Source organism: Mustelus asterias, chromosome 14 (genome assembly GCF_964213995.1).
Source record: "Mustelus asterias chromosome 14, sMusAst1.hap1.1, whole genome shotgun sequence".
Taxonomy (NCBI): Eukaryota; Metazoa; Chordata; class Chondrichthyes; order Carcharhiniformes; family Triakidae; genus Mustelus; species Mustelus asterias.
The window spans coordinates 70,126,164-70,153,472 of record NC_135814.1 but is presented as its reverse complement, the minus strand read 5'-3'; the positions used below and the strand labels follow the sequence as shown (position 1 = coordinate 70,153,472).

General features: G+C 41.8%; 2 protein-coding genes across 4 annotated transcripts in view; one reads left to right on the top strand and one right to left on the bottom strand.

The window, feature by feature from the left end:
- The window catches only part of LOC144503765 (signal transducer and activator of transcription 1-alpha/beta-like), a 46,888-nt gene extending 22,197 nt beyond the window's left edge, over positions 1-24,691 (top strand). For all 3 annotated transcript variants that reach the window (XM_078228607.1, XM_078228608.1, XM_078228609.1), the window contains 14 exons: positions 1,094-1,153; positions 1,453-1,482; positions 1,582-1,675; positions 1,846-1,887; positions 2,172-2,255; positions 3,811-3,909; positions 4,972-5,107; positions 6,362-6,414; positions 6,507-6,601; positions 6,754-6,893; positions 8,139-8,327; positions 13,165-13,240; positions 20,348-20,450; positions 24,443-24,691. In XM_078228607.1, the coding sequence (XP_078084733.1) occupies positions 1,094-1,153; positions 1,453-1,482; positions 1,582-1,675; positions 1,846-1,887; positions 2,172-2,255; positions 3,811-3,909; positions 4,972-5,107; positions 6,362-6,414; positions 6,507-6,601; positions 6,754-6,893; positions 8,139-8,327; positions 13,165-13,240; positions 20,348-20,450; positions 24,443-24,466 (1,225 nt within the window). In that variant the 3' untranslated portion in view covers positions 24,467-24,691. The remainder of the gene's footprint in view (positions 1-1,093; positions 1,154-1,452; positions 1,483-1,581; positions 1,676-1,845; positions 1,888-2,171; positions 2,256-3,810; positions 3,910-4,971; positions 5,108-6,361; positions 6,415-6,506; positions 6,602-6,753; positions 6,894-8,138; positions 8,328-13,164; positions 13,241-20,347; positions 20,451-24,442) is intronic.
- Positions 12,471-27,309, bottom strand: part of LOC144503766 (glutaminase kidney isoform, mitochondrial-like) — a 156,669-nt gene continuing 141,830 nt past the window's right edge. Inside the window, exon 20 of the mRNA XM_078228611.1 lies at positions 12,471-12,529. The gene's annotated coding sequence lies outside the window, so the exon portion shown is untranslated. The remainder of the gene's footprint in view (positions 12,530-27,309) is intronic.

Sequence of the window (27,309 nt, the reverse complement as noted above, 5' to 3'; positions counted from 1 at the left end):
CGCAGATTGTTATAAAGAGAGTTTGAAGGAGTGGAGTGCTTTACAGGCCACTCCAAGACCAAATTTACTATTACACTGACAGCCAACATGCAGCAGACTCCCTGGAATGGTTTCTGAGCAGCGGCTTCATCTGTTGCCCAGTCATGCTGCAAATGCTGCATTTTCTCCTGTAGGATTTCCTTAATTTAGTTGTTTTCATTGAACCGATCTGTTCATTTCCTGTGTTCAAAGGACACAATTGGCAGCTTCCAGGACTGTTGAAGGTTGACTTTGCTTCTTTAAACAAAACCTGTGTGAAATGATGTTGGGAGGACAGCTGTTCTGAAGTCTGACTTGTTCACAGCAGATGCTGATGCCAATTTCTATATATATATCGAGCTTTCTTGGGGGGTCTGGTGTATGTTGGTTGTCAGTGGGATAGTAAATTTGATCTTGGGGTGGCCTGTAGAGCACTCTACTCCTCCCATAACCCTGGTGATCATAACATCTTTATGCTGCTCTGCTGGATGGTGATAAAGTCAGTCTGATGCCAGTGTTTAGATTTTAGGGGCATCCGAGTGTTTTGTACCGTGCCTTATATCTAAAGATGGAGCTGTTGATTGTCCTATTCCAGTGGGTGCATAGACTGAGGAAAAGCACCTTTTCTTGCTGCATTTCTCCATATCTTGATTCCCCAAGGCACCATCCCAGGCTCCTACCCATACATATTGAAGTCCCTGATAACAATATGATTGCCTGCCTGTGGAGTATTTGCAATAACTCGTCCATAATTTGTCCTTTGACATCTCAGCATTAGTCATTGTTGGAGGGCATGCACTTTCTTGTTGATAAGAGGTAGAGGTAGAGTCGTGAATTGCTTATGTCCCTCGAGATCCTGAATATCCAGCAGACTTTTGCAATTTCAAACTTGATAGCAAAGCCACTACCTGCCTCTCATGATTCATTTTACCAGGGACTTTGAAAGTGCAAGTGGTAAACAATAAGATTTGGAATTGCTACTAATGATTAGCACAAGGAAATATTTTAATATAAGCAGGGCTTGTTTAATCTGTTTGAAGAGTTACCTCTTTACTTGTTTCCAATTTTGTTACAGGCTTTTAGTAAGGCTACCAGAACTGAATTACCAATTGCGTGTAAAAGCATCGTTTGACAAGTACGTGGTATCATATTTATTTTCATTTATATTATGCTGCAAATTATAGGGGGCATCTTAATACGGAAAGTAGTAATTTGATGTAAGCTTAAAGACCAGCTAATATTCAATATCTCATATGACCATGAGTCAACATGAACAGTTGAAATACACATTAGTTGCACAATAGGATAAAGTAATATCGAATTAGAACACTTCCTAATTTATCTTTTTTTAAAGACTATTGGGATGTTGTCATTAAATCTACTATCTTAAGATTTCTGCATTAAAAATAGAATAATAGTGTCAATTCTTTTCAGGGATGTCACTGAAAAATGTTCTGTAAAGGGGTAAGTATAAACATTTATTTCCAATGTTGATTTTCCCCTTTATGGTTTTGTCTTTTTTGTTTTCATATGTGTTTTACACTCTCCTTTACTTCCTCATAGATTTAGAAAATTTAATATACTGGGAACTAACACAAAAGTGATGAACATGGAGGAGTCAACAAATGGAAGCCTCGCTGCTGAGTTCCGACATCTGGTAGGCAGTTCCACTGAAAACCAAAGATTTGGATCAGTGAATTCACCACTGTGCTCTTATGCTCAAATTGCTCAAAGCTCAGTTCAATAACAATATTTACAGAAAAGTCCATATTTCAAAGCATGGAATGGTTTTATTTTTAATGTGTCATGGTTTGTTTCTAATTGCAGCAACTGAAGGAACAGAAAAATGCAGGAAGCCGAACAACAGAAGTAAGTGTGATGTTGTGGGTACTTCCAAGAGTAACATCATTCACGGCCACTTCCCACACGTCCCCCTGGGAAATATCCAGCTTCTTCAAAACACCAATTCCTGCTTACCCATCGTTTTAATTCCTGCTGGTCTCCTTGTCCTTGATCCACCCCCCCCCCCCACCGGCACCCCGACCCAAATATTTGAGAGCAAAATATACTCCTTGATATTATTTTGTTTGAACTGTTTGTATTCTGTTTTTAAATCATTAGCAAAACTAACTTTTTCCAATCTGCCTAAACAGGGACCACTTATTGTGACTGAGGAACTTCATTCCATCAGCTTTGAGACTCAGTTCTGTCATCAGAATGTGATAATTGATCTCGAGGTGAGAAGCTTTCAGGACAAAAAAAACTAGCACTTTTATAAGCGAATTCCTGGTTTAGAGCAATTTGAAATCCAGTTCTGTAACTTTTGTCTCTTTAAAAAGTAGATTTTGGGATGGGAGTGTCCTTGAGACATGAGGGAAGATCATCTGAAAACAATGTCATTCAACATAGCTGAACTTAAAGCCAAAATCCATGATTTTTATTTTCATTCTGTTTGGACAGGAGACGAGATGTTAAGTGGATTATAGATTTCTTCAGTGGGTCTTGGACTACTTGTAAATTATAGTTTTGAGGGATTTTTGAATAGTTGACTGAAATGCTAAAAAGAATCAGAATCTACAGTGCAGAAGGAGGTCATTTACCATCGAGCCTACACTGACAATAATCCCACCCAGGTCCTATCCCTGTAAACCCACATATTTACCCTTCCAATTCCACTGATACTAAGGGGCAATTTATCAAGGCCAATCAACCTAACCTGCACATCTTTGGAGTGTGGGAGGAAACAGAAGCAATTGGAGGAAACCCATGCAGACTCGGGGAGAATGTGCAAACTCCACACACAAGTCACCTGAGGCCAGAATTGAACCCGGGTCGCTGGCGCTGAGAGGCAGCAGTGCTAACCACTGTGCCACCATGCCCATGAAACTTTGCAACTTTTGTTTCTTTAAAAAGTAAATCTTGGGATGCGAGTATTCTTGAGACATGAGGGATGATCATCTGAAAACAAAGTCATTCAACATAGACAAGAACAAGTCAAGAAAAGCACAAGACTTGCCAGTGTTATATGGCTGTTTGGATGTGAATCTAGTTTGCCAGTGTTATATGGCTCTTTGCTTGTACCTAATGCATACTGGAGTGTACCTAAAGACTCAGCACACGGTATCCCCAATGTACATTCATAACTGATTCTCCATACAGAAAATGAATTTATTCACTGGAGAAAGTACTCTAATGAGACTGAACCCTTACACAATGCTAGTCAATTTAATGCAATCTTTTACGGACAGAGCCCTATAATCAATCACTGCACTGAGACATAATTAAATCTAATACCATTACATTGCGAAGTTGGCAAGAACTTTAAATGTGCCAAGAGTTCCTACCTCCAAAGCAGGCTTCCCTCAAGGTACGTGAACTTACTCAACGGGCATGATTAACACATCCTCTTTGAGCGGAAATAACAATGACAGGAAAAATTGAATTTGGAAAATGCTGGCGAGGAAGTATAAAATGCACCTCACATCCCTGTTTCATTTTTCCAACGTGGGCAGATGAAACCTCAGCCCCTGATATCACACGAATTAAAGAGGAAAATTGAGAACATGGAGTGTTTTGCTTCAATTTACTATCGAGTAGGAGACTAAAACATGATTTAAATGACCTAGAAGTAGAATAAATGTTCCAATTTGAAATGCTAGCATTAATGTTATAGGGCAAATGGCTGTCTATTCAGGGCTGCAATATTTATGCTTTTTGAGTAAAACTGGCTACTCCTTTATCATAGAATGATGCATTTCATAACAGACTTTTTTTTTCTCTCCACTGCTGCAGATTACATCTTTGCCATTGGTGGTGATATCCAATGTTAGCCAGCTCCCTAATGGTTGGGCTTCTATTTTGTGGTACAACATGCTCGTAAGCGAGGCCAAGGTACACTGCATGTCATGCATTGATTGGCATCATTGGGTGTCGCTGCAAAGGATCACTGGTTTTATAAGTTGAAGCTATATTGTATTCACATTATTGGGATACATCGCAAAATTTGTACGGACAAGGGAAAGTCTTACTTGCTAGTAGTGCATATCAACAGTTTTAATTTGTGGAGGTGGCCTGCCATTGGTTTCCAGTTTGCAGTCTCCGCCACTTGGGGGTCCCCGTCAGCAGAAATGACCAGAAAATCCCACCCATTGTGTTGTATATTCACATTTTCAATGTATGCAATGCTCCTTGCTAGCCTCACTGTATGGAAAATTATCTATTTAATGCCTATTTCTAGTGGATTAATATCAAATCATTGCTGCCACCACCTTAAACATTGGCTCCCTTCACCACCCAGAGCACAGTGGCATCAGTTTGTACCATTTACAAGATGCACTGCAGCAACTCTCTAAGGCTCGTTCAATAGCACCTTGCAGATCTGCAACCTCTACCACCAAGGAGAACAAGGACACATGGGAACCATCACCAAGTCGCACAACATCTTGACTTGGAAATATCACTGTTCCTTTGCTTGCTGCAGGTGTACCTACACTACATGGATTGCAGCAGTTCAGGAAGGTGACTCACCACTGCCCCCTCAAGGCCAATGAGGGATGGACAATAAATGCTGGCCTTGCCAGCAACACCCACTTCCCATGAGAAAATGAAAACAAAAAAACTACTTTAAAATTGCTGAAGTTCGGGTGGAATTAACATTGAACTAAAAAAAGCCTAAAAGTGGTGATGGTTGAGTATTAACTATTTGTTTTATAGTTTTCAGAATTACGATTTACATCTTTTCTAAACTTTGGAAGTTCATCTCCTTTTTCTTGCACCATGAAACAAAATGATAATTGGAAATAATCAGTCTTCAACTTCATTACAATTGTGCATTTGGAAAAACATAATTCAGGATGCACAAGCTTGTGAAAAATTGTAAAGTTGTCAGATTCGGTGTATGTGAGCCATCCTAAAGTATGTTACCTATTTTACACTTTTTCTCTTCTTTTTCAGACTCTGGCTTTTTTCTCCAACCCCCCAGCTGCCACTTGGAGTCAGTTATCTGAGGTACTGAGTTGGCAGTTCTCCTCTGTCACCAAGCGAGGCCTTAATGCCGAACAGCTCGGCATGCTGGGAGAGAAGTTGCTAGGTAGGATAATCAATAACCAGATATGTTGAAAAGGGGAGGGGGTTGCGGGGGCTCATGGAGGAACAGAATCATCTGCCACTCCTCACATTGTATGTTAACGAGTTGTCCTTGGGAGAGGAAATACCCTGACTGTCTTTTAAAAGTTTTGAAGGTGACAACATTTTTGAGTTTCCTCTTGCATATGCATTATGCAATTTGGTTGAACCATTTTTCCTCAATGAGTGAGCCATAACATTAAGTGGATCGTACAAAATCTGGGTTCCTATTCAGCAACTAGAGAGCAAACATTTCAATACAAATGTTGGGCATTCATAACACCTTGCAGTGAGTGTGTAGTTAAAGAACTTTTAACAATGTTTAACAATTGCAATATATTAAAAATATTGTTGATATCCAATCTTCATAATCAAGTTTGTATTTCACACTTGCTCTAATTTTCCTGATGCTCAATATTTTATCAGAACATAAGAAATAGGAGCAGGAGTAGGCCATCTAGCCCCTCGAGCCTGCCCCGCCATTCAATAAGATCATGGCTGATCTGACGTGGATCAGTACCACTTACCCGCCTGATCCCCATAACCCTTAATTCCCTTACCGATCAGGAATCCATCCATCCGCGCTTTAAACATATTCAGCGAGGTAGCCTCCACCACCTCAGTGGGCAGAGAATTCCAGAGATTCACCACCCTCTGGGAGAAGAAGTTCCTCCTCAACTCTGTCTTAAACCGACCCCCCTTTATTTTGAGGCTGTGTCCTCTAGTTTTAACTTCCTTACTAAGTGGAAAGAATTTTATGCACTGACTATATCTGTCAGTACAGAGGCATGCATCAGTACATATGTTTTTGCATTTTAAATTATGTAGAATTAATTGAATATTGTTTATTCTAAATATAATAATCAAAGCTGAGTAAATTCTGTTTGCCTCCTCTTTCCCCAGTATATTAAGCGTTGTTAACACTTGATCTTGTGGTATTGTAGCTGTCTTTCTAAAAGAAAGCATTTCCTTCCCCCTGAAAGAACTGTTATAATTTTTTTTAAACATGTCAGGTGGAGCAAAAAAATGATTGCCAATGTATATTTTAAAAGCATCACTTTGTGCTGTACCAAAAAAACAAGATTAACTAGTAGAAAACATGGAATTTTGCAAGCACATCACCTTATGAAAAATGCAATGTTAAAACTGTTATTTGAAAGCATATACTGTGGTAAAATGTGATTGTTAAACTTACCGAATTGATTTGTCTGTATATTAGGTACAAATAATAGCTTCAATGACAGTACTATTCCATGGACCAGATTCTGCAAGGTAACTAGTTAACTTTAAGTCAAAGTAATTGCTGCTAACTGAATTCAAAAATAGTACATCCCTTTTGATGAACTCTCTCCATGATATGGCAGGAGAATCTGAATGAAAAACCTTTCTCTTTCTGGCTGTGGATTGAAGGGATCTTGGAGTTAATCAAAAAGCACCTCCTGCCTCTCTGGAATGATGGGTAAGTAGAATAACATTGAGCATAATATGAAACCCGGATGTAACAACCATGTAAGTTAGCAAAGTAGATTTTGATCTGTAACACCCGCTTTTTTTAATATATAAACAACATGATGAATTTAAGGAAATTAAACTTAGTTTTGATCATTTCAGGTGGATCATGGGATTTGTGAGTAAGGAAAAAGAACGTGCTCTGCTGAAGGGCAAACAGCCAGGTACATTTTTACTGAGGTTCAGCGAGAGCAGTAGAGAAGGTGCCATTACTTTTACCTGGGTGGAAATATCACTAAGTGGTGAGTGGATTGAATTTTCTGTAGATGTACAAAGCTCGCTCTTGGTGGGTCAGAAATTTTAATTGCTCAGAATTTGTTGGTCCTCACGAAGAAACGTTTTTAAAAACAAAAGCAGAGAAGCAAATTGAATGTAATTTGTGCTTTACTGTTGGACTTCAGATTTTAAAATGGTAAATTATTAACACGGCTTCTGAGCTATTATTGATTTAATGGCATAATTTTAAAAAAAATCTCAATTAAATTTCCATGAACTGTTTTTTTTAAAAGGAAAACCATTTTGGAGCTAGAGCTGATTAACAAACTGGAAAATATAAGTTTATGCATGAAGTATTCTTTAGGTACACATCTACTTCTGAATCATGATTGATCCTATGAACACCAAACTTTGAAGCAATCAACAACTTCACAGTTGAGGGATCTGGCACTTAGAAATAAGAACTGACTATATTTTGATTCCCCTCTTGAAGTACTGAAGTGCTTTCATTGAAAGTGCTTGAAGGTTTTTCTTTGTTAATCATTAAAAAATGTATGGGGTGAATTTTGGATGTCTCCTGGACTTGAAAGGTAAGTATGGGGTTTCTGGGCAGGAGACCCCAGTGAGGTGCGGGGTGGGGTTTGGAAGAGGGAAAGGCACATAAGGGGATCATCTTTGGGGAAGGGGGGGATTGTTTGCTGCTAATGGGCCCCATTAGCAGCTAACACCACCCCCCCCCCCCCCCCCCCCTCTCCTCTGAAGGAGGTAAATTCTCCTTTTCCAATAGCAGCCAGTGCTTTCAAACCTGCCAGGTTGCTAGTCCTCCTGCTGGCTTCTCCACATGTTATAGCAGCAGAGGTGGAATAAGGTCCTTAAGTGGACATCAGTTATCCATTTAAGGACCTCCGTAGACCTAAAGAGTGGCTGAGCTGCTTGACACCATACCCTTACCCTCATAATATGGGATCTGGGGTGGGTGGGAAGGCAATGGGCTGGTCACCCACTTTATTGTGTCCCATTCTCTCTCTCTCTTTGCCCCTACACTGACTTCAATGTTTAAGATTAAACAAATGAAAACCAAATCCTGGTTATTTTTTCCCTGTTCCTTAATGTGCATGTTTTGCACATGTGCACCACAATTGATAGGGTTGGAAAATGTCCCTTAGATACCATATCACTTGCTGGTATCTGTATTGTATAGGGCACATCTAGGGGGCAAATCTGTGTCTTTTTGTTGAAAACTTCCAACTGCTTCAACTTTTTTTTCCTAGATGAGTCCCAATTTCATTCGGTAGAGCCATACACAAAGCATCAGCTGTCAGCGGTAACCTTCCCGGACATCATTCGCAACTACAAAGTCATGGCAGCTGAAAATATTCCTGAAAATCCATTGAAGTATTTGTATCCTGAGGTTCCCAAAGATCAGGCGTTTGGGAAGTATTACTCCAGGCCAAAAGATCGTAAGTATAGCCAGACCCGAATTGGATTATTTTTGAGTTTAAATAAAAAAATCTCTGCAATAGCATTGGACTTCTTGAAGATCTGACAAAGTCAGGAGGATTTAACTAAACCAATATAATTAAATTAGTTGTGACTGGCACACATTTGAATGTTGCTGTTATAGGTACAGTGATGGAACTGTAAGAACAAGATTAATTTGCAGTGTATCCGATTTGAAAGTCAAATCCTCCATGTTTTCAGTGAAGTGGCGCAAACAGATTTCACCAAAAAGGCAAACTGTTAAAAGAAATTCTTTACCTCCATTGTGCAAATTGTGGGTCAAATTCCTTTTGAGTTAATGGTGTTCAGTTGGTTCTAACAAGAATCTTTTTTTGGGGGCGGTGGGGAATGGCTTCCAAATGTTCCAATTTCTTTGTAGTGCTACAAATTGCCCAATTTTCACAACAATGTGAAAACAATCCAGGTATGAGAATAGCACACTGCATTCTGTGCAACGTGCCTTTAAATAGTTTAAGCATTTCATAGTCATTGAGGTTTACAGCATGGAAACAGGCCCTTCGGCCCAACTTGTCCATGCCACCCTTTTTTAAACCCCCAAGCTAATCCCAATTGCCCGCACTTGGCCCATATCCCTCTATACACATCTTACCCATAGAACATAGAACAGTACAGCACAGAACAGGCCCTTCGGCCCACGATGTTGTGCCGAGCTTTATCTGAAACCAAGATCAAGCTATCCCACTCCCTATCATCCTGGTGTGCTCCATGTGCCTATCCAATAACCGCTTAAATGTTCCTAAAGTGTCTGACTCCACTATCACTGCAGGCAGTCCATTCCACACCCCAACCACTCTCTGCGTAAAGAACCTACCTCTGATATCCTTCCTGTATCTCCCACCACGAACCCTATAGTTATGCCCCCTTGTAATAGCTCCATCCACCTGAGGAAATAGTCTTTGAACGTTCACTCTATCTATCCCCTTCATCATTTTATAAACCTCTATTAAGTCTCCCCTCAGCCTCCTCCGCTCCAGAGAGAACAGCCCTAGCTCCCTCAACCTTTCCTCATAAGACCTACCCTCCAAACCAGGCAGCATCCTGGTAAATCTCCTCTGCACTCTTTCCAGCGCTTCCACATCCTTCTGATAGTGAGGTGACCAGAACTGCACACAATATTCCAAATGTGGTCTCACCAAGGTCCTGTACAGTTGCAGCATAACCCCACGGCTCTTAAACTCCAACCCCCTGTTAATAAAAGCTAAAACACTATAGGCCTTCTTCACAGCTCTATCCACTTGAGTGGCAACCTTTAGAGATCTGTGGATATGGACCCCAAGATCTCTCTGTTCCTCCACAGTCTTCAGAGCCCTACCTTTGACCCTGTAATCCACATTTAAATTAGTCCTTCCAAAATGAATCACCTCACATTTATCAGGGGTAAACTGCATTTGCCATTTTCCAGCCCAGCTTTGCATCCTATCTATGTCTCTTTGCAGCCTACAACAGCCCTCCACCTCATCCACTACTCCACCAATCTTGGTGTCTTCAGCAAATTTACTGATCCACCCTTCAGCCCCCTCCTCTAAGTCATTAATAAAAATCACAAAGAGCAGAGGACCAAGCACTGATCCCTGTGGCACTCCGCTAGCAACCTGCCTCCAGTCCGAAAATTTTCCATCCACCACCACCCTCTGTCTTCGATCAGATAGCCAGTTACCTATCCAATCTGCCAACTTTCTCTCTATCCCACACCTTACTTTCATCATAAGCCGACCATGGGGGACCTTATCAAACGCCTTACTAAAATCCATGTATATGACATCAACTGCCCTACCTTCATCACTTAGTTACCTCCTCAAAAAATTCTATCAAATTTGTGAGGCACGACTTGCCCTTCACGAATCCGTGCTGACTATCCCGGATTAATCTGCATCTTTCTAAATGGTCGTAAATCCCATCCCAAAGGACCTTTTCCATCAATTTACCAACCACCGAAGTAAGACTAACTGGTCTATAATTACCAGGGTAATTTCTATTCCCTTTCTTAAACAGAGGAACAATATTCGCCACTCTCCAGTCCTCTGGCACGTTCCCCGTGGACAGTGAGGACCCAAAGATCAAAGCCAAAGGCTCTGCAATCTCATCCCTTGCCTCCCAAAGAATCCTAGGATATATTTCATCAGGCCCAGGGGACTTATCGACCTTCAGTTTATTCAAAACTGCCTGGACATCCTCCCTCCGAACAACTATTTCCTCCAGCCTATTAGCCTGTAACACCTTCTCTTCCTCAAAAACATGGCCCCTCTCCTTGGTGAACACTGAAGAAAAGTATTCATTCATCACCTCGCCTATCTCTACTGACTCCATACACAAGTTCCCACTACTGTCCTTGACCGGCCCTAACCTCACCCTGGTCATTCTTTTATTCCTCACATAAGAGTAAAAAGCCTTGGGGTTTTCCTTGATCCGACCCGCCAAGGACTTCTCATATCCCCTCCTAGCTCTCCTAAGCCCCTTTTTCCGCTCATTCCTTGCTAACTTGTAACCCTCAATCGAGCCATATGAACCTTGTTTCCTCATCCCTACATAAGCTCCCCTCTTCCTTTTCACAAGACATTCCACCTCTTTCGTGAACCATGGTTCCCTCACTCGGCCATTTCCTCCCTGCCTGACGGGGACATACCTATCAAGGACATCCAGTATTTGTTCCTTGAAAAAGTTCCACTTTTCATGAGTGCCTTTCCCTGACAGTTTCTGTTCCCATCTTATGCCCCCTAATTCTTGCCTAATCGCATCATAATTACCTCTCCCCCAGTTGTAAACCTTGCCCTGCCGTACGGCCCTATCCCTCTCCATTGCAATAACAAAAGACACCGAATTGTGGTCACTATCTCCAAAGTGCTCTCCCACAACCAAATCTAACACTTGGCCCGGTTCATTTCCCAGTACCAAATCCAATGTGGCCTCACCTCTTGTCGGCCTATCCACATATTGTGTCAGGAAACCCTCCTGCACACACTGCACAAAAACAGCCCCATCCGAACTATTCGACCTACAAATGTTCCAATCAATATTTGGTAAGTTAAAGTCCCCCATGACAACTACCCTGTGACCCCCACACATATCCATAATCTGCTTAGCAATTTCTTCCAGTTACCCATGTAACTATCTAAATGCTTTTTAAAAGACAAAATTGTACCCGCTCTACTACTACCTCTGGCAGCTTGTTCCAGACACTCACCACCCTCTGTGTGAAGAAATTGCCCCTCTGGACACCTTTTGTATCTCTCCCCTCTCACCTTAAACCTACGCCCTCTAGTTTTAGAGTCCCCTACCTTTGGGAAAACATATTGACTATCTGTGCCCCTCATTATTTTATAGACCTCTATAAGATCACCCCTCAGCCTCCTACGCTCCAGAGAAAAAAGTCCCAGTCTATCCAGCCTCTCCTTATAACTCAAACCATCAAGTCCCAGTAGCATCCTAGTAAATCTTTTCTGCACCCTTTCCAGTTTAATAATATCCTTTCTATAATAGGGTGACCAGAATTGCACTTTCAAGGAGCTATGAACATGTGCCCCTAGATCTTTGTTCTGTAATTCTCCCCAATGCCCTACCATTAACTGAGTAAGTCCTGCCCTGGTTCAATCTACCAAAATGCATCACCTCCCATTTTTCTAAATTAAATCTCCTAGTTTTTTTCCCCCATTTTGTTATTGTTTTTTATCTGCTTATTTATATCTTAAATATGGCTGAAGAATTGTTCAGCCCTTAAGAAGAACCCCTTGTCTGTGTCAAATTTGAATCTGCTATGCTGCTGGAGATGCCATTATGGAAGCTGAATGCTGTACTGGGGGGCACAGTGCCTCCAGTCACTTCCGGGCAAAGCCAAATGCAGCACTGCATGTTGGAAATGGTGTATGTATACCTAATACCTTGGTTTGCATGCCCATCAGCACTCCTGTATCCCATCCCATTGTGATCCTTACTTGACTCCCCTCTGGTGAGTTGGAACACAAATTATCTTTTTCCTGCTTGTGGCTGCATCCCACTTGTACCCGTTGACTCACCCATCTGCAGATCCCAACTTCTTACTAACCTTTTAAGTATGCACCATGCCAGTACCTGAACTGGTGTCAGATCACGTGATGTGGTGATACACTCTTTCATCTTGGGATTGCTGTGTCTGGGCCTTGGGTATCTGAAGATTAGAACGGGGAAGGTTGGGGTGAGAGTGAAGTGGAAAGTAAGCAGTCCATTGTCCAAATATTTAAATTAATTCCCAAGCTCTGAGGTACATTTTAAATCCAGCTTCACATTGCACTCCATTCCACATAATTAAACCAACGCCTGGCAAACTCGCATGCAGGCTGATCATTTATAAACTGGTGACCTTGGAGACATCTGTTTCCTGTCAGGAGCAGGAAGGAAATAGTTGTATTTTATCTATAAGATTAAGCTTGTCTGGTTTATTTAGTTCTTAACCTGACACTTATAGATTTACTGCATTTAGAAAGGATGTCAACAGGTGAAGGTCCCATGACTACTCTTTGCTATGTTCTATTCAGTTGTGTGTCTGGTGTTTTCTGCCAAAGGGACAAGTCTGCTGGTAATGCTGTTTGTCACCCAGAGCTGTTGCCCATTCAGGCAGTTTTATCAGATCTGATATGGGTCATTTGGAATGGTTCCATTCCTATGACATGCTGTTCTTGAAGTGATATATGGGTTGAGTGGTCCTCAGATTTTCTGAGGACCACTTGGGCTACCACTGTAAACTGTCACTCTCATCGCCAACAAATGTAAACTAAAGATACTTGGTTCTTCTCTCTTTTTTAGCTTCAGAGCCAATGGATGTAGATGACTCCAAGACCAGCGGTTATATAAAGACTGAACTGATCTCCGTGTCTGAAGTGTAAGTTACATTTTTATAAATTGTTTCCTTAAATCGTTTCAATGCAGGTGATGTGTATATTTTGTTTTGTTTTTTCAGACAATTTATACTCATTAAATGCAAGTTCTTGAAACAAAATAAACTAGAAATGATGGACTTGCAAACTCTTCAGGTGGTGGTTGTTCAACTTTTAAGCTTGTTCTTTGTTCAATACTGATCACTTTATTCTGAATTACCCACAAAGTGAAGTTTTAATTGAATAGATACAAATGAAATTTTCCTAATACATACCAAGATTCTTAACACTTGCACAATTGTGCAGACATAAGTATGAAATATCTTTCTTTGTTGAAATCTATCAAATGTTTTGGTACCTTTGCAAAAAAAAAATTGTTGGAAATATAGTATTACCAACGAGGTGGATATAATTAAATATTTGTCTTCGCAATAGACATTAGTTTTTAAAGCACATTAACTAATGGTAGTTTAGCTCTAATGAGTCACTATGGGCCTGTGCATAATGTTTTCCAAGTACACTGTGTGGAGCTTGCACATTCTCCCCATGTCTGCGTGGATTTCCCCACGTCTGCTCTGGTTTCCTCCCACAGTCCAAAGATGCGCAGGTTAGGTTGATTGGCCATGCTAAATTGACCCTACTGTCAGGGGGATTAGCAGGGTAAATGTGAGAGGTTACGGGGATAGGCCCTGAGTGGGATTGTGGTTGATGCAGATTTGATGGGCCGAATGGCTGCCTCCTGCATTATAGGGAGTCTATGATTCTATATACCTAAAAATAAGCAGTGCACTGTATAATTTTTACTAGTCTATCTTTTGTATTCAACATTTTACCCTTTTTACTCCAGCCTTCCCTCCCTCGCTCTCTCTTGGCTGCAGGGCGGCACAGTGGTAAGCACTGCTGCCTCATGGTGCCAGGGACCTAGGTTTGATTCCTGGCTTCGGCCACTGTCTGTGTGGACTCTGCACTTTCTCCTTGTGTCTGCGTGGGTTTCGTCTGGGTGCTCCGGTCTCCATCCACAGTCAAAAGACATACTGGTTAGGTGCATTGGCCATGCTAAATTCTCCCTCGGTCTACCCAAACAGGCGTCAGAGTGTGGCAACTAGGGGATTTTCACACTAACTTTGTTGCAGTGTTAATGTAAGCCTACTTGTGACACTAATAAATAAACTTTAAACTTAGTTTTAAACTTCAAACTGCATGAGTAAGATTAAGGAAAAGCAGAAAATACTGTAAATGCTCAGACAGCAGTTGTGGAGAGAGAAACAGAATTAATGTTTCAAGTTGACAGCTTTTTATCAGAACTGGAGGCGTTGGAGGTTAAAAGTTTATAAACCAATTTCAAGACTGGAAAAGATGGGAGGAAAGAACAAAAGATAAAGTCCGTGATAATGGCACGGGGGAAAAAAACAAAAATGGGTCCGGAGGATGGCCATAGCAGAATAATTATCAACAATGTTGATCCAAATAAAATGGAAGCAGTGACTCGACCTGAAGCTCTTGAAATCAGTGTTTCATCCAAAAGGTAAAATGCCTAATCAAAGATGAGATGCTTTCCGTGAGCTTTTACGCTTCATTAGATAAAACATGTAGGAGGGTGAGAGCAGAGAGGGGCTGAGAATTAAATTAACGAGTGTGTGGAAGCTCTGGATTAAGCTTGTGGACTGAAAGGAGATTGTAAAGCCACCAATCAGCATTTGGTCACCTCCAAGTAGAAGAGACCACATTGTAAGCAGAGAATAACTAAGTTGAAAGAAGTACAATTGAATCACTGCTGCATCTGTTCGGAGTGTTTGCAGCTCTAGATGTGGGAAGGCAGGTGAAATGGCAGGTTCTGCATCTTCTGCGTTTCACAGAAGGTTATGTGGGAAGGGGAGCAGGTGATGGAAGAGTGGACCAGGGTGTCGGAGGGAATGGGTGGACCCTTTGGAATGATGGGATGGGAAGATATGTTTGCTGGTAGCATTGCACTGGAGGACAACTCGGTGAACGTAGGCAGGTGGTGTGGAAAGTGAAGATAAGGTTAGGGCAGGTCAAGGACAGTAGTGGGAACTTGTGTATGGAGTCAGTAGAGATAGGCGAGGTGATGAATGAATACTTTTCTTCAGTGTTCACCAAGGAGAGGGGCCATGTTTTTGAGGAAGAGAAGGTGTTACAGGCTAATAGGCTGGAGGAAATAGATGTTCGGAGGGAGGATGTCCTGGCGGTTTTGAATAAACTGAAGGTCGATAAGTCCCCTGGGCCTGATGAAATATATCCTAGGATTCTTTGGGAGGCAAGGAATGAGATTGCAGAGCCTTTGGCTTTGATCTTTGGGTCCTCACTGTCCATGGGGATGGTGCCAGAGGACTGGAGAATGGCGAATGTTGTTCCTCTGTTTAAGAAAGGGAATAGAAATGACCCTGGTAATTATAGACCGGTTAGTCTTACTTCGGTGGTTGGTAAATTGATGGAAAAGGTCCTTGGGGATGGGATTTACGACCATTTAGAAAGATACGGACAAATCCGGGATAGTCAGCACCGATTCGTGAAGGGCAAGTCGTGCATCACAAATTTGATGTGTGTTGATGAAGGTAGGGCAGTTGATGTCATATACATGGATTTTAGTAAGGCGTTTGATAAGGTCCCCCATGGTCGGCTTATGATGAAAGTAAGGAGGTGTGGGATAGAGGGAAAGTTGGCCGATTGGATAGGTAACAGGCTGTCTGATCGAAGACAGAGGGTGGTGGTGGATGGAAAATTTTCGGATTGGAGGCAGGTTGCTAGCGGAGTGCCACAGGGATCAGTGCTTGGTCGTCTGCTCTTTGTGATTTTTATTAATGACTTAGAGGAGGGGGCTGAAGGGTGGATCAGTAAATTTGCTGATGACACCAAGATTGGTGGAGTAGTGGATGAGGTGGAGGGCTGTTGTAGACTGCAAAGAGACGTAGACAGGATGCAAAGCTGGGCTGAAAAATGGCAAATGGAGTTTAACCCTGATAAATGTGAGGTGATTCATTTTGGTAGGACTAATTTAAATGTGGATTACAGGGTCAAAGGTAGGGCTCTGAAGACTGTGGAGGAACAGAGAGATCTTGGGGTCCATATCCACAGATCTCTAAAGGTTGCCACTCAAGTGGATAGAGCTGTGAAGAAGGCCTATAGTGTGTTAGCTTTTATTAACAGGGGGTTGGAGTTTAAGAGCCGTGGGGTTATGCTGCAACTGTACAGCACCTTGGTGAGACCACATTTGGAATATTGTGTGCAGTTCTGGTCACCTCACTATCAGAAGGATGTGGAAGCGCTGGAAAGAGTGCAGAGGAGATTTACCAGGATGCTGCCTGGTTTGGAGGGTAGGTCTTATGAGGAAAGGTTGAGGGAGCTAGGGCTGTTCTCTCTGGAGCGGAGGAGGCTGAGGGGAGACTTAATAGAGGTTTATAAAATGATGAAGGGGATAGATAGAGTGAACGTTCAAAGACTATTTCCTCAGGTGGATGGAGCTATTACGAGGGGGCATAACTATAGGGTTCGTGGTGGGAGATACAGGAAGGATATCAGAGGTAGGTTCTTTACGCAGAGAGTGGTTGGGGTGTGGAATGGACTGCCTGCAGTGATAGTGGAGTCAGACACTTTAGGAACATTTAAGCGGTTATTGGATAGGCACATGGAGCACACCAGGATGATAGGGAGTGGGATGGCTTGATCTTGGTTTCAGATAAAGCTCGGCACAACATCGTGGGCCGAAGGGCCTGTTCTGTGCTGTACTGTTCTATGTTCTAAGGGAGTCTTCTCCTGGTCTGGGAGTGTCGAGGTAGAAGTGGGGGAAATGGGTGGATGGTCATGGTCCTCTCAGTGATAGTGGAGGAGAAATCCTGGCTGAGGAAAAAGGAAGACTGGAAGTTTAAAAATATATGTACTGAAAGATCCTGCATTCTTTCAGTCTTTGTATTTCCTATGACAATTAAAACCCAGTAACAAAACTGGGATGTTGGACCCATTCTAATCCTTCAACTGTAGGTGGTGTTGTTTTCAATGAACTGGCTGCTGCTGTTAGCTTTTTATAAAATTCTGTGTAGCAGGGACAGGATTAATTCTGCTCTGGCTAAAAGTCCATTGCAACTAAAATATTTTTGCTGGTTGAAATGTTAAGGTTTTAGCAATAGTGATATTTTAATTTAAGGGATTGACTTTTTTTCTTTGTGGATTTAAATTCCAGAAGTTTCCAGATAACTGTTAGGATTTCCATAACTAAACAACAACAATTATTTATATAAAGCCTTTTAACACAATGAAAATGTCGAAGGTGCTTTACCAAATTATAGACAAATATGACACTGAACCAAATGAGATATCAGAGTAGATGAGTATGTTTTAGAATGCCTTAAAATAGGAAAAGCGAGGTAGAAGGGTCAAGAGGTTTTGTGAAGGAATTCCAGACCTTAGAATCCAGACAAAATGGTAGAATGATTACAAACATGAATGCTGAAGAGGCCAAAATTAGAATGCAGGTGTCTCTTGACAGTTGTGCCGCTGGAGGAGATTAGAAATAAAGTTATAAGTCCATGGAGGGATTTGGAAATGAGGATGAGAATTTTAAATCAGGACTTTGTTTAACCAGAAGACACTGTAGGCCAGTAAACACAGATGATGGGGTGAATGGGATTTGGTGCAAGTTGGTGCACCACAGCAGAGTTTTGAATGAGCTCCAGTATAAAAGGTAGAATATAGAAGACCAAACCAGGAGTACATTAGAATAATCAAATCTAGAATTGATCAGTGTGGATGAGGGGGTTGTGCAGCAGATGAACTGAGGCAGGGACGGAGTTGGGCAAGGTTACCAAGATGAAAGTGGGTGGTCTTGTAACAGAAGAGTAACTGGATTGGCGATCTTAAGATACCTTGTGCAGAGACACCAAATTATTTCATTAAAAAGGCAGCTTGGTATTTTAAGTGCAACACCTACTCACCAATTTGCCACAGCACAGGAACATTACAACAGAAGAATTTACTACTGTTTTGGTTTATGCCATATTTTGATTCATTTGATTTTTGTTTTAAATTCATACTTGAATTTAATGATTTCAATGAATTAAAGATCTGTAGCTTGTGGTCCTGTGCTTTAGTGCACTGATGCTTTGCCACTTGCATTTACTGACTTTTTAATCTTGTAGCTGTAAGGCCTGGGGTTAAACTGAGAGCAGGCTGGGGGTGAGGTGGGAGGTGTAGTAGCAAGAATTTCTGCTCCCAGGTGTACACATTGGCTCCTGTGCCAGGTGAGAAGATGGTACTGAGGTAAGAAAGTTGGCATAAAAATGCATGTTGATGCTTCTGCTTTGAATGACAACCAGGAAAGGACAGGAGCAGATGAGATGCTGCATTCAAATATACATATTGTTCTATCTTTCTAAATAGTTTATTTAATGAAGAGATTTTCTTTTGTTGCACCTAGTCACCCTGGCATTGATATGCTGCAGACAAATATAAACAAATTTAGGACCGAAATCAGGAGAAACTATTTGACAATAGTTGAGGTGGTGCTAGACTGATTGAAGCATGATTTTTGAAGGTGGCAGGATAGGTTGTGAAAGCGTTTAATGAAGCATGTGGGATTCTGGCTTTCATAAATGCAGCAGATGCATGGGAACGCCATCACCTACAAGTTCCCCTCAAGCCACTCACCATCCTGACTTGAAAATATATTGCTGTTCCTTCGCAGTCACTGGGTCAGAATCCTGGAATTCTCTCCCTAACAGCATCGTGGGTCAACCCACAGCACGTGGACTGCAGCGATTCAAGAAGGCAGCTCACCACCACCTTCTCGAGGGCAACTAGGGATGGGCAATAAATGCTGGCCAGCCAGCGACACCCATGTCCCACGACTGAATCAAAAAAATATGGCATAAAGTACACAAGCGAGGGAAGTTGCAATAAAGTCCTGTTCTGAGCATGACATTTTAGGAAGGATGTGAGGGCATTAGAGAGAATGGAGCAGATTCATGCAAATGGTTCCAGAGATGAGGAACTTCAGTTACACAGATTGGGCCTGTTCTTCTCGGAAGAGAAGATTTAGAGGTGTTCAAAATCAAGGGGTCTGAACAGAGTAGATAGAGAGGAGGATCGAGAAGCATTGGATCCTGATTTAAGGTGATTGGCGAAAGAAGCAACAGTGACATGAGGATAACTTTGTTTCACAGCGAGTGTCAGTATCTGAAATGCACTATTCGAGAATGTGGTAGAGGCAGATTTAATCAAGGCCTTCAAGAAAGAGTTGAATAAAAAGTTGAAAAGAGAACTTGCAGGGATATGGGGATAAGACATGGTGGTGGGACTAGGTAAGTTGTTATTGCTGAGAGCTGGCACAGACATGATGGACCAATGTAGTAATTTATGACTCAGTTCCAGAGTGTAATGCAACAATACGTTTTTCCATTTCCCTAACGGTCTGAGTTAAAAATATATTCAAAGCTGTTAGGGAGGGAATTCCGGATTCTGACCCAGCGACTGCGAAGGAACAGCGATATTTTCAAGTCAGGATGGTGAGTGGCTTGAGGGGAACTTGCTGGTGGTGGTGTTCCCATATATCTTGCTGCATTTATGAAGGCTAAAAATCTACAGCAGCAATAGGCAAAGCACACCTGAGAAAAGAACCTGTGAACTTAACTTCAATGTATATCTAACTTTTAGCTGCAGTTCTGTGGTAGCACCCTTACCTCCTAATTCAGTAGCATGTAGGTTCATGTCCATATGAACCTGTGGATATTATTTAGGCTAGCAATGCAATGAAGTACTAAGAACATGCTGTATTGTCAGACACCATCTTTCAGATCAGACGTGGTGGTAAAAGAATTGAGGCACGTTGTGGAAAAATAGCAGCAACATTTTGCTGCTCTTGATCGATATTAATCCCCGAAGTAAGATTATAACGTATTTTCTACTCCTTTATCTCATTGGTTTGTGTGACCTTGCTGTTTATAACGCAGCAGCCAATTTACAACACAAGTACTTTATTTGGCTGTAAAGCATTTTGGGATGTTTTGAGATTGTGAAAGGCACAATATTATGCAGATTATTCATTCCCTTTGTCTCTCAAGATGCACCTTTTGAATAAAACAGATTTTTTTTATCATTTTCAGTCACCCCTCTAGACTGCAGTCAACAGAAAATCTGCTACCCATGTCTGTAGAGGATTTTGGTGAATTGGAACGCCACCTAAGTCCGTCAGAAATTGACACAGTGGTAAGTTTTAGAATCCGTGCTTAGGAGCCAGTACAAACCCCTGGATGATGCACGCTGCTCCATTTAGCATGGTAAATTAAATTAACTGTGAAAGTACAATATTTATTTCTATCTCATAGGTTGGAAATTTGAACAATTGGATGAAAAATCAATAGAAAAATTTAGGCTTGGATTTTCCAGCCTTGGTGTGACATGACCCGACGCAGGGAATGTGACAGGCCAACCAAATACTCCATGACTTTCAGCAGGACTGGAAGATCCTGGCGGCAGGGAGGGTTGGATAATCCCAGTCTTGATGTATTTTTTCCAGTGAAATTAAGCATTTACAGTAACTCTGAAGGATCAGATTGATTCTTAATCTTGTTCCCCCTCCTTCCCTCAACTCTTGTCAATATTGAAACATTGCTTCTCTTCTGATTGAACTATCAGCAACTTGCCTTCTGTTTGTATCCAATTTGAATGAAAGATGTACCTCCATGCCAATATTCAAAATGTGAGAAATCAAAGCCAAGGCACACCCCTCCTCAAAAATAAAACTATTAGACCACAGCCATTTTTTCAGGTGACTGAAGTTCAATCACTTTAAGTTCATATTCCTTTTGTCAAACGTTGTCAATTTTTAAAGTGCTTGACATTAGTGGGTGGAAGTGTTGTGATCTCACAAAGCTTTGACATGTATGGCTGAAATATTCAAACTGCCTGTAGGCAATGCTGTACATCAAGACCCTGTTAACTTTAAGAGGTGATGGTGTCTGGAGTGGGGAAGGTTGAGGTTAGCCTTCTGCCCAGAATCAATCTTGGCCCTTGTAGCCAATTAAGGGACTTCAGTATTCTAACCAGTGGGAAGGCCATGTGGACAGGCTGCCAGGTATACCCTGACAGTCTCCAAGTGGGCTTTTATGGGATGGGGTGGGCTCTGAAAATTATCTTAATAGCCCTGGTGAGTCTGGACCACTTACCTTGGTTCCAGGGACTCCAGTCCTATTCCTCGTGCGGTACCAGCTGTGACCACTGCTCTGGATGGTGCTTCTGGTACTGAAGGGGTGCTGAACTCTGGCCAGCAGAACTTGAACTCTGCTGCTGACCAGGTAGATGCCTGATTGGTTTGAAATCATGTTGGGTGTTCCTCGATGGTCACGGTCCTATTACCACTTGCACTTGGCCAGTCCATCTTCTGCTTGATACGTTTAGACAGTTTTTAAATAACCTGCATTTTGTGCTGCCCTTATCTGGTGCAGCAATGTCACATGATGGTAGTTCAGTTATTTATGGCAATTTATAGAACATAAATCTATTGAGTTCCCCTGTGGCTGCAACATCAATGCCAAACCCTGTCACAAAGTGACATTTAAAATGTCTTTGCTGCTGCAAACTGAAAACAACTTCACATTTGTTTCTTTTTAATATTGAGAAAAACAAACAAGTTAAAACCATAAAACTGCCAATTTTAAAAATTAGTTGTCCATCTATAAAATATTTCAATTTCAAGTCTCAAATGTACTATTTTTTTTCAAGAGAAAAATTATGCCCACATTTTGGCATTAATATTAGCACTGCCATCTCAATTTGGCATTTAGATTGTGCATCTTTAAACTATAATGAAATGGACTCTTGACATTTACCAAGGGGTAGGACTGCATATCTGGATGGGGGGTGGGGGAGAGAATCATGGACTGTGCCCCACTATTGTGAACTAATGGCAGGTGCTGTCGCTGGTGTTAAGCCAGCCGACTTGCTGAGCATTCAGGTTTGACTTGGGACTTGTTAAATAGATTTCACCATGAGGGCAAACATCCTCTTGGCATCTACCCTGTTAGTCTCCTCAATCTCGTATTTCAATAAGATCACCTTCCATTCTTCTAAATCCCAATGAACATAGATCCAACCTGCTCAAGTTTTCTTAAGGCAGCCCCGTTATCCCAGGTAGCAGCCCGGTGAAAGTTCTGGGTTGCTTCTCATGCAAGTATATCCCTCCTTTAAATAAGAACACCAAAACTGTAGCTGTGTCCAACACTAATGCCACTTCTGGTTGCAGCAAAATGACCTTTTGTACTCCATTCCCCCTGACAAAGGCCTGTGAAGTGATGGAAGGGTCAGCTGCACTGCTATCAAGCAGCACATGTGCAGCAATAACCTGCTCACTTGTGCTCAGTTTGGGTGCTGCCCGGGTCACTCAGCTCCTGACCTCAGTGCATCCTGAGTTCAAACATGCACAAAAGAGTTGGACTCTTCAGATGTGGTGAGAGCAACTGCCCTTGACTTCAAGGCAGCATTTGACTGTGTACCCTTGCACCAAGTAACTCCCCAAACCCTGTTCACAAGGCACAAATTAGGAGTGTGATGGAATACTCTCCCCTTGCCTGGATGAGTACAGCTTTAACAACAGTCAAGAAGCTCCACACCATCTAGAACCAAGCACCTCACTTGAGTGGCACCTAACCCACCACCTTCAACATCCACTCCCTACCCTAACACACAACGGCAGCAGTGTGCACCATCTACAAGATGCATGGCAGCAACTCAATAAGGGTCCTTCAGCAACATCTTCCAAACCTACCGGAACTGTCCAGCCATTCACTCCTGCAAATGGTGCACCCCTGCCGCAGGTTTCACGGCAGCAAGGGATGCATTCAAGAGAAAACACCATTGACAATGGCAGGACCAGGAACAACACACGGTGGGTTGAGCAGTAAATCCCACCCATGATCTCTACCAGCAGGTGCATTAGAACACCACCACCCCTCCAAGCCCCAAACCATCCTGACTTGGAACTATATTGCTGTTCCTTAACTGTCGTTGGGTCAAAATCTTGAACTAACTTAAAGCATTCTGGATGTACCCATTCCACATGTGCTGGAGTGCTTCCAGAAGGCAGCTCACCACCATTTTCTCAAAGGCAATTGGGGATGGACAACAAATGCTAGCCTAACTTGCAGCATGTGCGTTTGTGCTGTACCTGCATGTTAACTTTTGGTGATTCATGTGCAAGAACACCAGATCCTTCTGTTCTGCAGCATTTTGCAATTTCTCTCTCTAAATATTCTGCTTTTCTATTCTTCCTGATATCTATATCCCTTTGCAGACCCTCTGTCCTCTTGATCAACTTTCTTTCCTATCTTTGTATCAGCAACAAATTTGGCTACTATGCAGTCAGTCCCTTAAATCCAAGCCATTAACTTAGATCAAATAGCACCCCATTGCACTCCACTAGTTTCTTTGCTAATCTGAAAATGACCAATTTATTCCAACTGTTTTCTTTTAGTTAGCCAATCCCTCTAGCCCATCTAATCTAATCACTTGCAACACCACAAACTCTTATCTTGTGTAATATATGTAGCATCTTATTGAATGCCTCTTGGAGATCCAAATACATCTTCTGGTTCCCTTTACCCCTAATGTCCTTTAGTGAAGGAAATCTGGCCTACATGTGGTTTCAGATCCACAGCAATGCGTTTGACTCAAATGGCCTAGCAAACCATTCGGTTTAAGGGAAATTAAGGTTGGGCATTAAATGCTGGCCTAGCTAGCAATGCCCACATCCCATATATGAATTTTTAAAAAAACCCTGCTTGGTGCATCCTCAAGAACTCTAATAAATTTGTCAAACACTATATCCCTTTCACAAAACCACATAGACTCTGCCTGACTGTATTTTGAGAACTGCACTGGAGACCACAAGGCATAGGTGTTGGAGGGTTGACTGTTGCTTAGATGAGGATATCTTAACCACTAAAGGAGAGATTTGTGAATAATCTCTCGAGGTTGGGAATGTTTTCTAGTCTGCATGCTCCATAATTATTTATTTGGACAGTTGGTACATGATTTTCTAATGTTATGTACCAGTTCTAGTACAGACTCTATGAAGGGCATAATAGCAAATCAAATTGTTTAAACTGCATTTATTGTTTAAATGTTTTTTGATTTTTTTCAATCATTGACTCATTCAATATTTGAATCTCCACTAATCGTCCTTTGTATTTTTTTTATACAAGATGTGCTCAGCCTATCCAAGTTAACCAAGAGTGCTCTTCATACCAATGGATCCATTAAGACATCATGGAGTTTGGAAACTGATCTTGTTACATTGTAAATAGTCATATTTTTGGTATAAATGTTTTAAGAATAAAGTAGCTACTGCCTGTAATGTTTTAGTTACATTTAGAGAATACTTGCATCATTTCTGTATGATTTACTTGAATTGTGAAATACTAACCATAACCATTAAATTTGGCTGTTCAATTAATGTGACTATTTTCCTTTTTAAACTAAATATATTGAGTTAGTTGTTTGAAAACTTGAAGGTAGTTCTTGGGTTAGCAAGCTCCTGTCCTCCACAACTTTATACTTTGCTCTTGGTCTCCCTGATCTCGGTTTCATTAATCAAAATCCTCTGGCTCTCATAGGTGCATTTTAGCCTATTACACATGTAAGTTGTTAGCTGATATTGCCCTGTCCTATCAACTACCAACTCTTCTCCCTTTCAAATCCACTGTCAGCTCTTCAAAACACCTTAATCCATGTATCCTTGCAAACTATTTCCTCAACCTCTTTCCTCAAGTCCTTGTGCTCGTCACCTCCAAAATTAATGCCTGTCTTCACTCTCTCCAATCTGGTTTCTGCCACAGCTCTAATCAAAGTCACAAATGACACTGACTTCCTGTGTTGCAGCAGCCTTTCACCTTTGACAGAACTGAACACGCCATCCTCCTCCCACAGCCTCATTAATAGGATTACCTTCACCTGGTTCCAATTTTCTCTTTTCACTCTGCATTATTAAATCTAAAGCCCCTCTAGTATAACTTTTAGCCCCCTCCTATTTCTCAGCAAGTTGTTCCAACTCTTATCATCTGACATGAAATCACATTCCACATGTAAACTGGAACATCTTTCACTGTCTGTTAGTAGACAGCTATGCAATCCTGGGTAATTTCCTCTAATCAAACAGTGGGAAGACTCAGTCCATTGTCTTTAGCTCCTGTTACAACCTCCATGTCTTCACTGATTTCATCCCTCACACTTGCCAGTTTATCCAAAACCTCAGCATCCATATAATCTCCAAGTGCCTAATAGCACCTCTCTGCAATATCACTCAATGTCCTGTCTCAGCTTGTCTGCTTTTGAAAACTTAATTCTTGCTTTTGTGACTTCCAGACTTAATTAAAACATGCTACCGTGCAAATTAAAACATGCTACCGTGCAAAGGGACCTGGGGGTCCTTGTGCATGAGACGCAAAAGCCCAGTCTGCAGGTACAACAGGTGATCAAGAAGGCAAATGGGATGTTGGCCTATATTGCGAGGGGGATAGAATATAAAAGCAGGGATGTCTTGATGCACCTGTACAGGGCATTGGTGAGGCCGCAGCTGGAATACTGTGTGCAGTATTGGTCCCCTTATATGAGGAAGGATATATTGGCATTGGAGGGAGTGCAGAGAAGGTTCACCAGGTTGATACCGGAGATGAGGGGTTTGGATTATGAGGAGAGGCTGAGGAGATTGGGTTTGTACTCGTTGGAGTTTAGAAGGATGAGGGGGGATCTTATGGAGACTTATAAGATAATGCGGGGGCTGGATAGGGTGGAGGTGGAGAGATTCTTTCCACTTAGTAAGGAAGTTAAAACTAGAGGACACAGCCTCAAAATAAAGGGGGGTCGGTTTAAGACAGAGTTGAGGAGGAACTTCTTCTCCCAGAGGGTGGTGAATCTCTGGAATTCTCTGCCCACTGAGGTGGTGGAGGCTACCTCGCTGAATATGTTTAAAGCGCGGATGGATGGATTCCTGATCGGTAAGGGAATTAAGGGTTATGGGGATCAGGCGGGTAAGTGGTACTGATCCACGTCAGATCAGCCATGATCTTATTGAATGGCGGGGCAGGCTCGAGGGGCTAGATGGCCTACTCCTGCTCCTATTTCTTATGTTCTTATTCCAATAATTCCTGGCATCCCAGATCCCATTCTCCCTAAATTCGAGCTCATCCAAAACCCTTGCCAGTAACCATTTAAAAAATATGGGTCATCCTTGTAGGGCAGAAATGAGGAGATTTTCTTTTTCCCTGAGGATTGTGCAGCTTTGGAATTCTCTGCCTCAGAATGCAGTAGAAGCAGCATCACTGTTTACAGTGGAGGTAGATGGATTCTTATTAAACAAGGAAATCAAAAGTTATTGAGGGTAGATGGGAATTGTGGAACTCACAAACAGATCAGCCACGATCTTATTGAATGGTGGAGCAGGCTTGAGGCCAAATGGCCTACTTATTTTGTATGTTCCTAACCCACACCAAGTGCCAAATCCATCATCCTTGTGTTCACTGATCCACATTAGTCCCAACACAATTTAAAAATTCAGTCTCATGTTCTGATCATTCATGCCCATTTGTCTCTGTAACCACCTGAACTCGTGCTTCCTTCAAATCTGAACTTGTGTTGTGTTCCCAATTTCAACTGCTGACACTTGTGCCCTCAGCCATCTAGGTCTTTAGCTCTAAGTTTCCCACCTCGTGCCCCCTGTAAGGCCCCTTTTTGCCCAAGCTTTGATTCACCTGTCTGGCTGGAATTTTACAGGCCTGCCCACCTTGGGAATCAGAGTGGGCAAGGGACAGACCGTGGAAAAGTCCACTGACCTTGGGTGGGATTTTATCGTTTCAGGGCAAACGAGGCTGTAAAATCCCACCCATAATCTCTTCAGTGTTAAACTTGGACTGATCATGCTCCTCCTGCAAAGTTTCTTTGTATGTTTCCTGATAAAAGTGTTACATAAATGTAATAAAATTCCTCTTCATTCCATATTTTTGTGATCTGAAGCTGCACCAAAAATGCTTTTATGGAAAAGGCAAATTGATGACTTGGATTAGTTCCCTTATTT